General features: G+C 44.2%; 1 protein-coding gene across 4 annotated transcripts in view; it reads right to left on the bottom strand.

Moving 5' to 3' along the window:
• The window catches only part of prdm5 (PR domain containing 5), a 432,322-nt gene that overhangs the window by 336,778 nt on the left and 83,255 nt on the right, over positions 1-12,289 (bottom strand). For all 4 annotated transcript variants that reach the window (XM_038791835.1, XM_038791837.1, XM_038791838.1 and 1 more), the window contains exon 5: positions 11,242-11,416. In XM_038791835.1, coding sequence (XP_038647763.1) covers positions 11,242-11,416 — 175 coding nt within the window. The remainder of the gene's footprint in view (positions 1-11,241; positions 11,417-12,289) is intronic.

Here is a 12,289-nt window from a genome sequence, read left to right as displayed (position 1 = left end):
CTTGGCCACTAACTCCTTCGGCTCAGCAAGCCTATCCTCCATCACCCTGCGCTCCTTACCTCCCCTCTCTATACTTTTCCACCCGGCCGATGATGTAAGTGCAATGGCCAAGGGATCAGTCGCCAAAGCACACAGTAACGGGGAAGTGAACATCCCTGCCTTGTACCCTATACAACTGAAAATATTCCAAATTCAGTGCATTGGTGTAGATGCTTGTAGTGGGTGCCCCTGTACAAAAGTCAAATCACTAAATGAAATTGGGCCCAAAGCCAAATCGTCCAAAAACCTCAAATAGGTAACCCCACTCCACCCGGTCGAACGCTTTTTCCACGTCCATAGAGATTATTAGCTTTGACTGACCCCCCGATGGGCGCGACAGGACCACGCTCAATCTCCTAATGTTGGCCGACAACAGCCAGCCATTAAAAAACCCATCTGATCCTCAGAAATTACCCCCGGCAGGTAGGCACGCCTCAAAACAGGTTGCCAGCACCTTAGCCAGCAAATTTGCATCTGCATTCAACAGAGATAGGCCTCTATGACCCACTCCCTGGGATTTGTATCCTTTTTCAAGAACAGGGAGATTGATGCCTGCAGCAGTGTGGCTGGTAACACCTCCAGGGACAGAGAATCATTAAACATGTCAAACAGGTGCAGTCGTAACATGGGCCGCATCGTGGCGCAGTGTTTAGCACTGATGCCTCACACCACCAAGGATCCGGGTTCGATCCCGGCCCAGGGTCACTGCCCATGTGGAGTTTACACATTCTCCCAGTGTCTGCGTGGGTCTCACCCCCACAACCCAATGCTGTGCAGAGTAGGTGGATAAGCCACACTAAAACACCCCTCAATTGGAAATTCTTTTGATAGGTGTGGTCCCAACACAGTCGTGAACCATCCGGGCCCAGTGCCCAGTTGCATTGAACTTCCATTTCAGAATTTCCTCCAACCCAAATTGTCCCTTCAGCTTCTGCCTTCTTTCCCTTCCCACCCCCAGGAAAACCAACCCATCCAGAAACTGTACCACAGTCAAGTCTTCCTCCGGAGGCTCAGACTTGTATAGCCCCATGTAAAAGTTCGCAAACACTTTGTTGACCTTCTCCGGCACAGAAACTTATCCTTCCCCCAACTTGGACTATCTCCCATGAGGCCACCTGTTGCCTCAGCTCGTCTTCCCTCATGCTCATAAAATGTCCCTCTTGAACGACGAAGTTGGCTCACCGCCTTCCCTGTGACACTAACTCAAACTCCATCTGTAGCTTCTTCTTTCTCCGCTAACAGCCATTGGGGCCATCGTGACAATAAGCAATTTTCATTTACAACAGGGGCTGTTTAGCACAGGGCTAAATCACTGGCTTTGAAAGCAGACCAAGCAGGCCAGCAGCACGGTTCGATTCCCGTAACAGCCTCCCCGAACAGGCGCCGGAATGTGGCGACTAGGGGCTTTTCATAGTAACTTCATTTGAAGCCTACTCATGACAATAAGCGATTTTCATTTCATTTTCAAGAGGAACCATGATTCAATTGAAGATGCAAGATGATTTAAAATAGATGACCCAGTTCATGTGGGAAATTTCAAAGTAGACAAGCTGAATTCCAAGAACTTTTGTGGCCAAGACAATACTGTTATCTTACAAAGTGAGCGTACAAGACAGGATTTTGTGGAAACCATGTGTGTGAACGAGAATCGTCCCAAAAGCCAATGTTACACCATGATTCGTCGACAGCATAAGAAATGTCTAATCAGCCTGTGACAGGCGAGAGTATTGTTCTGACTGAAATAGAGGAGATTGAAGCATCAGTACTATTGTTGTAACTTATGAGGAACTGTATACATTCACTATCATTCTGTGTAATAAGGAACTTAGAGGGAAAGGGATGTAGTAGCAGATCCTTGAAGGGATGATCTTCTGAAGGGTCATGTGACCTCCATGTCCAATTGGTAATTAGCACGAAGAATAACTCAGCAGAGTACAAGGCCTTTGCTCGGTTAGATCCGAGAGCCATGACTAAAAAATTGAATCTGCATCACCCTGTAAATAGTTGTTGTGTTAACAAACATAATCGTTCATTCATAACTGTTGACGCCAAGTTGCTATCGTCAGATAATCTGAACCAGAGTGCCATTGGGTTCAGTGTTTCCCAGGAGCCAGGACATGGCAGGTGGCCATGGGGAAAGGTCCCAAACCAGAGAGATGCTGCAGAAGAAAGTCCCTGGCAGAGATAATGACACAGTTCAGAAAAGAGATCCCCATAAGTAAAGTTGATCGAAAAGAAAAGAGCTATATTAAAGAGAGCTGCAGTGAGCAGACTTGAAGTCAAGTGGGCTTGAGAGAAGCCCCAATGAGGCAACCTAAGCTTGGATCCTTCCTGCAGGGATGTGAAGTGGTGGTGTTCCATTTGGCAAGGTCAATGATCTTAAATTGTGCTTGGAAGGTGAAGCTCGAGTATCATCGGAGATCCAGGGGAAAGGAATCTTGAAAGACAAGATTGAAACTTTGGCTGTCTTCACATTGATCAACCTCCAAGTGGGAGCGATCTTTGAAGAGAATCCCAAGGCAAAATCTTCAAAGGTGAAGATTAGAAACCCTTGTGAGAAAGGCAATGTTTCAGTGACACTGGCTGGTTGACAATGTGGCAAATGTCTCGGTAAGCTGTGGAGTGTGCTGTGTCTGTTAATCCACATGTACCTCATACTTAGACTGAATGTTAATAAGATAATTATTGTAATTGTTTATCTGTCTGAATTTGTTTGTGCCTGCAAAGATATTGCCAAAGTAAAGGCAAAGTATGATCTGCATCCTTTTCCTGTATTTGGTTTGACATCTTTCCAACCTTTTTGTCTGCTGTAATATTGCTCATCTGTCAAACCAGATTTCACTTTGGGACCTGGCTTGTTCAGTATTATCACTCGGGATTGTAACACTGAATAAGAGCTAGCTACAACTTCACCAGCTAACCACAGACATATTGAACTGTTTAAAGAAGACTGGTTTAAAACAAAATATACAAAAGATGCTGGTCAAAAAATAGCTGTGGCGAGTCACCTGATGCGACAAATTCATTATTCCACTGAGATTTACACTGCAGACCTGTTACATGGAATTTCACACCGAGGGGTGTCCAGCTCCACTTCAAACAAGGACACCTTGAAAGGAAAGCATAGCATGCAAAATGCTGGGCTAATTTTAATACTTGTCAGAACTTCTTGATGCGCATCCTGTGGAGGACAAAATAACCCTCATCTCCTGTTGATTAATATCTTTAAATGTGTCAAAGATTTCAGAGGTGAAAAGATCAAACAATGGGATTACTTGGTCTACAGCAATGAATGCAAGACATGCTAACTGAATTCCCTCCCAGGAATATAGAGAAGACAGTTTTAAAGATCTGTTCTGCCAAACAAGAGGAGAAAGAACAAGCAAGAGGAGAAAGGACAAGTGGGGGAGGGGGGAGTAAGAAGACAAGTGTGGGATTGGGAGGGGAAAGGACAAGCAGGGTGGGGGAGCAGAAAGACAAGCAGGGAGAGAAAGAAACATGACAGTCATCTCAATCATTATTGAAAAAGAGCAGTAAAGATCTCTCTGACTCTGGAAGCCAGAAGTGTATCTTCGAGTGTGCTGACCTGAACAAAGTCAACTCCAAAATTCTACAGGAAACCACCTAAATTCAAAAAGCCACAACATTCAACAAAATAATCCTCAAATCAAACAAAGGACTTGATCATATATTCTTTAAACTTTCATTGGACTTTACCTTTCTTACTTCTAATGTGCGTGACTGTGCCTCCGCGTTTGTCGTGCCTTCATTATTTTTTTCCTCGGGTTTAGTAACTAATAAACTTACTCTTTCTTTTGACTCGAGAAAACCTGGGTGTTTGTTTCCTTATTAAGAAATCAATGCATTTTGATTTGAAAAGGTACATATAGAGAAAACAAATTTTAAAATCTTTGTTGTGACCAACCAGGGACAGAATTAAAGGAGAACCAATTGGTTCCTTCTCACCCAGTTGTAACATGATAAGAATATTACAAGACCCGATAAACCCACAGACGTCAGTTAAAAATAGAATGACTATTAATATGGAGGCAAACAGTCTTGTTATAAATGATTAACAGTAGAATAGTGGTAATTGTTGTGTTCTGTGACCTTGCAGTTGCAATGACGCACACAGAACTGCTGGTGACTTAACCAGAATAATGAGTTATTGATGAATATTCTCTCTGGAAGGCATACTATACAGACTAGGTTACTACTTGAGTTCCGTAAACTCTCCTGAAACTACCCTATGTGCGACTGTCCTGTTGTACGCCTTACTACCAACTGATGCGTGTCCCACGTGATGTGACTGATCTCTGGCGCCACCAGCTGGTTGGAGGTTGTATGACTAACTATGTACAATACTATTCACAGGCATATCACCACAGTAATATTACTAGAGTAGTATTCCATAAGCTTCAGAAATAAATGAGTGCAAAGACAACCACAGCAACTCGAGGAGTTCAATTTAAGTAATGAATAATGAAGCAATCAGGCTGTCGCAAAAAGAAACATCCGGTTCACTCGTGTCCATTAGGAAAGGAAATCCGCCTTTCTTATTTATCTTGTTTGGTCAACAATATGGTTGACTCTTAACTAACTTTTAAAATGGTCTAGCAAGGCACTCAGTTGTAGGTAACTCACCATCATCTGCTCAAGGGCAATTAGGGATGGGCAATAAATGTTGGCCTTCCCAGTAGAACGAGGATGCACATGGACACCAAGGTCCCACTTGAGTATCCATCTCTCTCAATTTATACCTATTCAAATAATATTGTGCCTTTCTATTTTTGCTACCAAAGTGGATAACTTCACATTTATCCACGTTATACTGCATCTGCCATGCATGTGCCCACTCACTCAGCCTGTGCAAATCCCGCTGCAGCATCTCTGCATCCTCCTCACAGCTCACCCTCCCACCCAACTTTGTATCGTCTGCAAATTTGGAGATAGTATATTTAGTTCCCTCATCCAAATCATAACCATATAATGTGAACAGTTGGGGTCCCAGCAGAGATCCCTGTGGTACCCCACTAGTCATTGCCTGCCAATCGGAAAAACATCCATTTATTTCACTTTTTTGCTTCCTGTCTGCTAACCAGCTTTCTACCCATCTCAAGACACTACCCGCAGTCCCATGCGCTTTAACTTTACATAGTAATCTGCTATGTCAGACCTTGTCGAAAGCCTTCTGAAAGTCTAAGTAAACCACATCCACCAATTCGCCCTGGACTACTCTACTACTGTAGTTACATCTTCAACGAATTCTAGTAAATTTTCCAAGCATGATTTCCCTTTTGACTTTTCCCCATGCTGACTTTGCCTGATTATACCACTATTTTCCAAATGCTGTGCTATGAAATTCTTGATATTGGACTCGAACAACTTCCCTGCTACCAACGTCAGATTCACTGGTCTATAGTTTCCTGTTTTCTCTCTACCTCCCTTTTGAATAGTGGGGTTATATTAGCAGCCCTCCAATCTGTTGGAACCATTCCAGAGTTCAAAGATTTTTGGAAAATGACCACCAATAGATCCAAGGTAAGGTAAAGTCGCCTTAGTCCCAGATGACCATAGGCTGCTTCCCCCTTTGAGGGGGGAGAGCTGACTGGTGGTGATTTAATCTGATGTTCACCACATCTCAGGCGAGGGGCAAGGTTGAGAAGGCGGGGTCTTCAAACCAATGAATCTACTATTTCTAGGGCCAATTACTTAAGTACTCTGGGATGACGATCACCAGGCCCTGAAGATTTATCTGCCTTCAAGTCCGTTAATTTCTCCAAAACCATTTCTTTACTGATGCTAATTTCCTTCAGCTCCTCACTGAAGCTTGCGTTTCTCTGAACTTCTGGTAAATTGTTCATGTCTTCCTTTGTGAAGATGTGGGGAGCGATTCTCTGGCCGCATCCTCCGGCGACGGGAGAATCTAGCCAGAGGTCAATGGATTTCTCCATTGTCCGCAACTCACCAGTGGAGTTCTTGCAGGGGGAGGGGTGGACAAATCATTTAAGATTGGATAGGCCAGAATAGTTAAAGACAGAGACAGCAATAAAACTTCTGGCTTACAGCGCTCACTGTTGCACTGAGATGACAAGATTATTCACCAGAATCAGCACATCAAAGAGACTGCTACTCAAAGAACAGAAAGTCAAACAATTAAACCAATGGATCCAAGAATTTATAAACCTAAGAAGTTCGAGACAGAGCGACTGAGCCAGTGGGTTCAAGATTTGGAGCTGTGCAACCACGTCGACCCACTTTGTTGTGGCAATAACATGTCTCTAACCTGACCTGTGACACATTTGCAACTGACACAAAAAGTCAGTCGAAACAGCAGGAGGAGGAGAATGTGTGTCTAACAAGAGATTTGCAGATGCTGGGGGCTCTCAGAGAAGTGGTGAGTAAACCGCAATGGAAAGGTCAGTCTGTGCTACCTAAAAAATTATAAACTGCAGGGAAGACTGAGAAGACAATGGACCAATTGTGACTGCTGTAACCATGGGAGACACTGTTCCAGCTTCCTGCGAGGGCAATGATGGAGACATAGTTAACAAGAGCCAGAGTGGAAAAGCGCAAGGTATAAGACGAAGGAAAGAGGGACAGCTACCTTTCAGGATTCACAGCCCACTGCAGTGACTACAGTGTAAAATAGGAAGTTAGGGGTGGCAACCACGGAGTGACGACTGCCAACAATTCCAGACCTCTGATTCATTCTGAAGCAGAGTACTTCACTGGAGGACAAGGAGTTTCCTGTTATAACTGCGGCAGAATGGGTTACCTGCCTAGTGACTGTCATGCACCCACAACTAGCCACACTCAGCCCAATACAGTCCAAAGGTCAGACCGACTGATCATCCTGATGATCTCAAGTGCCAATAGGACTGGGACGCAATCTTATGAAGCCTACTTGAAGTGCTGTGGTGGGAGAGGATCACTTACCATTCAAGCTTCAATGGAAACGTGACGAATTTAGCCAAAGCAAGCTTCTCAACTCTAAGTGAGGGGTCTGATCTGATGCCTCTTTATATGACCTCCCCAGATGGAAGGGGGATTTTCAGAACTGACGTATTAATTGAATACAGAGTTATAATTGATTCTAAGCTGTGGTCGATTTCCTCAGCTGGTAGGAAAATGGGTGCTGCCGATATCTCAGATATACATTGGGGTTTGCAATTGAGAAACAGTCACCCTATATTCTTCCAAGCCACAATAATACGAGTGATGGGATCAATGCATAATCACCACCTGTTGCTCACCACAACTAAGCATGATTGTGGACAAATGACAGGAGGAATCCATAAATGTTCCTCCTCAAACACTAGCCAAATATTACCCTATCCCTCAAGAGCTTATGTGCCCCTTTTGTCAGGAATACAATTCAAACTCTCCTTCAACGGATATTATTAGGCCAGGCACTTGCACAAACAATTCACCTATTTGGCCTATAACGATGGTTAGCCATCAATTACTGAAAGCTTACTCTGTAACATGGGCCTGGTCCCGGTTATGGGGGAAACACCGGGTGGGATTCTCCGACCCACCCGCCGGGTCGGAGAATCGCCGGGGGGTGCAGCGTGAATCCCGCCCCGCCACTGGCTGCCGAATTCTCTGGCGCTGGTTTTTTGGTGGGGGTGGGAATCGCACTGCGCCGGTCGGGGGCCATTGGCAGTGCCCCCCCGGCAATTCTCCGGTCCCCGATGGGCCGAGCGACCGCCCGTTTTCGGCCAGCCCGCCTGTGTGGATTAGACCAGGTCCATACCAGCAGGACCTAGCTCTGAGGGCGGCCTGCAGAGTCCTCGGGGGGGAGCCAAACCTCTCCCCAAATAGATTTCCATTGTGTCATAGCAGCTACACTAAAACGGTGTCATCCAGGCAACTTTCCTACTTACTCGAGTTTGGACTCGACACTTCCACCTTGGAGATAGGTATGACTGGCCAGAGTATCACCGCCATTCTCAATCAGGAATGAGCAGACAGCTTACGACGGATTGCTTATGCAACATGGATACATGGGAGGCCCTGAGAAGGCTTATATTCCAAGTAAGCGTGACCTATTTGTGACCTTTTTGGTTGTGTGTTCATTTACGTACATTACTATCTAGCAACACCTGATTATACAGTCTCCCCATTCACTGCTAAACATATTCATGAAACAAGGGGACACATTAGTCTCCTCAAAACAGATCAGCAAATGGACCCTGATGTTGCTAGAGTGAGACATAAATACCACACTGCAAGTGAGGGAAATCCTCAAACGTCCATTGCTCCTATTGAACTTTGAATTGTACCCCATTCAGAAGGAACCCATCATTGATGCTCAAGAGATGTATAGCAATAGACCCTCATAACAAGTGCATGGTTCATCCCACATTGGATTTGTGTTGCCAGAACATGCAATACAACATCAATCATCACAGTACATTGAGATCGCTGCACTCATAACTGCGGTTACAGAAACCACTGATGAGGGTGTGAACATTGGACTCTATTCCATTAATAAACACTGTCTCTTCCCCTATAATTCAATTCTGGTCACCAGTCTACCAGAAGAATGTGGAGGCTTTGGGGAGGGTACAGAAGATGTTCACTAGGATGTTGCCTGGTATGGAGGACATTAGCTATGAGGAGAGATTGGATAAACTAGTTTTGTTCTCTCTGGAATGACAGAGGTTGAGGGGTGACCTGATAGAAATCTACAAAATAATGAGGAGCATGGACAGAATAGATAGTGAGTGGCTTTTGGCCAGGGTGGAAGAGTCAATTACTAGGGGACATAGGTTTAAGGCAAAGTATGGAGGAGATTTTTTACACCGAGAGTAGTGGGTTCCTGGAACTTGCTGCCTCGAAGCAGGTATGATAGTAACATTTAAGGGGTGTCTTGACAAATACACGAAGAGGCTGGAAATAAAGGGATACGGGCTCCAGGAGTATCAAGGGTTTTATGTTGAATGGGCAGTATGATCGGTGCAGGCTTGGAGGGTCCAAGGGAACGTTCCTGTGCTGTACTTTTCTTTGTTCTTACATAATAAGAGCACCTATGGTAAACCTCTCAGCCAAGGTCTGTAGTTCAAATTAATATGGACACCTTTGAAATACCTCAGTCAGCCTTGTTTCATTGGCAAAGTCTCCACTCACAAGTAGGAAACTATCCAATGTAGGCAACGCCAGGGCTGACCAGGCACCCTGTCAAGTGTCTTCTGAATTTCTAGATGACTAAATACCCAGTCATCAGGCACACCCCTGCCTCTTCTACTGACCTGGTGACTCTGCAATGGCTGTATTCACCATATGCCACGGTAATGTTGTGACATAAACAAGGCAGGCTTTGCCACAGCTCACGCCAAGTGCCTCAGACAGCACGTTGGGCTGTATCTCTGATACCAATCCCAAGTACTGATGTTCCAGAAGTCAGCTGATGCCTTCCTGGTAGCCCGTTTTCTGTCGACAGTTAGGGAGGGACTGTTATTGCTTTTCCATTTGCATCTGATTGGCAACCTTTATACAGCTGAGGCAACTTGACAGAAGCTCCCAAGGTCACAAGGTAGGATGAACTCCACAGTCTCACAATGTCTGGGCTGCCTGCAAAACAATCTCTTCCCCTAACATGAACTAGGCTCTCTTCCAGAGTGCCCCACCACTTGAGGGACTTAATTGGTCCCATTTGACTTAATTTGTCCCATGTCTAGGGAATCACACTTATGCCCTGGTCATGACGGACCAGTTCGCCAAGTGGACTAAAGCCTTCTCTTGTCATTCTAAAACTGCAATCACTGCTGCTGAAATTTTATTAAGTTGATGCTTCTGAACCCCACTCAATGGGCTAATATAATGCCAATGTATTTAATGGCAGTCCCATTCGGTTGCACACTAAACAACTGGGGTGCCTTCAAATTAAGCTGACTGGGAGATTGATGAGAACATCAGATTTTGCCATGTATGGGTCTTCTGTTATTAGGATCACATGGTTCTAAGAGGCTGGAGCAGGTGCCAAAATACACTAATTACATTAATCCATTTGTAGCATAAACACTGGGGAAAGAAGCAGATTAAAAAACACTTTGGAAAATGGATGTAACCATTTGAATACCAAATGAGAGACATGCCCGTGATCTAAATTATGGTAATGCCTTGGAATCCAACTGACAAGCGCCATACTCAATTGTGGACAATTTGAGTCCCTCAGTTTATTGATTTAATTCTGGGGAGGATAAAACCTAATGTGCACAAAGTCATAACATATAAACCAGTGAAAAACTGTGACAGCATAAATATTACATGGACTCCTGTCTCCCTGCAGGGCCATGGGTCTAGGTCAGAAAGGATAATGACCAGACTTAGATGGACCACCTTAGTACAGAGTTTTCTTCTATGACTCATAACTTCACGGACATCAAGAGGCGGATTACCAGCTCAAAGACTGAAACATGGGAGTCTACCGCGAGAATTATAGTTGGACAAAGCCAAGAGGAAGAACTGATGCTAGTTAGTGTTAATGTAATCATGGGACAGTGCCAGAAACTGGAGAAAGGAAAATGGAGAGGGTTTGATCAGCCAGTAGGGTAGTTAGGGCAATTAAATTGACTGTCACAGGAAATGGAAGCTTCCCATACCTGGAATGTGAATTGGCCAAAATAAGTTAGAGACATCAGGGTTTGATGGGATGTCTTGATACGGTGTGTGTAAATAAAGTCACATGTAGCCCATTCATTTCACCCTGTTCAATATGTTTAGGTAGTTGAAAAGGAGAAGTGGGAAAGTCGAGTTGAGGATGACTGCCCCAAAGCAACTGAATGTCCCCGATGACATAAAGGGCCTTTTAATGGACTAACAGATACTCTGACGCACACACGCATGGTGATACAACAGTGTAAGATGGGAGATAGTGCCTCTGATACACCATTTTGGTGAGATCCCAGTTCCTCAAGGACGGTCCCCCAGACTTATGAAACATTTTATCATCAGTTATTGTTTAGCACAGTGGGCTAAACAGCTGGCTTGTAATGCAGAACAAGGCCAGCAGCGCGGGTTAAATTCCCGTACCGGCCTCCCCAAACAGGCGCCGGAATGTGGCGACCAGGGGCTTTTCACAGTAACGTCATTGAGCCTACTTGTGATAATAAGCGATTATTATTATTGATAATATCTTTGGTCTATTTGAAACTCTTGGAATTTCATGGAGGCCACAATTCATGTGATACTTACTGTCTCTGCAAGGCCTGTTTAACAGGGAACTTCTTGCCACAATTCCTACACTTGAATTCCTTTTCTTCACTTGGCTTTTGGTGCAGAGACTGCAGGTGCTCAGCCAAGATGTCCTGGCTTTGAAAACTGCTCTCACACTGGGGGCAAGCATAGCCTTCTTTATCATTCAATATTTCTATGAAGATATAAAGCAAATGGTTAAGTTCTGTGCCACTACCAATATGTCCATATTTATGCTATATTTCAGTACTGTACAATAAAGTCCAGAATGATATCTGTATTCAAGTTACAACCTTGAAAGAATTAATACATGATTGACAAAGCAATAAAGGCAGCGAGAGCTATCATCATTAAAACAATATATAGCATTCTCGCATCATAACTATCCACTCTAATTAATCCGGCTATTTTGCATTTTTGTTTCTGCCTTGGTCTCAATTTCTAGTTCTATGCGATCTTCCTTCTGTCCACAAACCCACTGTACTGAAATCAAGACTTCCTCTCACTGTGAACTTCTAACATAAACACAAGTTCAAACTTCTAGTTTCAAACTGGAATTCCTTAGATCGTTCAGTCTTTCCTTTCTCCATTACTTTTCAATGTTTTAAAATCCAAACGGTCATATTACCAACTTGTGGTTTTGCTCATCTTTCCCAATCTTGTAACAGACCTGCATTTTGGACTTAAGACCCTACAACTTCACTTTCTATAAGAAAACAATGATATACTGCTGGCTGATGATACTCATAGTTCACTCCCTCGTTCCTGTTCGAGTGTGTATGCGTGTGCACACACGTTTGGGAGATCCAATGCAACTAGCGACATGTCTGTTTGCAGAGGCAAATGCTCGTGTTACAGAGCCACATTTTAGCCTCACTGTGTAATTTACAATTGAGTTAGAGGCCGACCACACAAAAGTGGTTGAGCAGAACCTTATCCTCCTTTCAACTCATTGGCCGGCTTGCAGCCCTTCACCCCCTGGAGCAAAACAGCGAGACATTATTCTCAAAACAAAGTGTAGGAGTTATCACATTTGTAAATGACTTAT

The sequence above is a fragment of the Scyliorhinus canicula genome, chromosome 3 (assembly GCF_902713615.1).
Source record: "Scyliorhinus canicula chromosome 3, sScyCan1.1, whole genome shotgun sequence".
In the NCBI taxonomy this organism is placed as follows: domain Eukaryota; kingdom Metazoa; phylum Chordata; class Chondrichthyes; order Carcharhiniformes; family Scyliorhinidae; genus Scyliorhinus; species Scyliorhinus canicula.
This window is presented reverse-complemented; position numbering and strand designations above follow the sequence as displayed.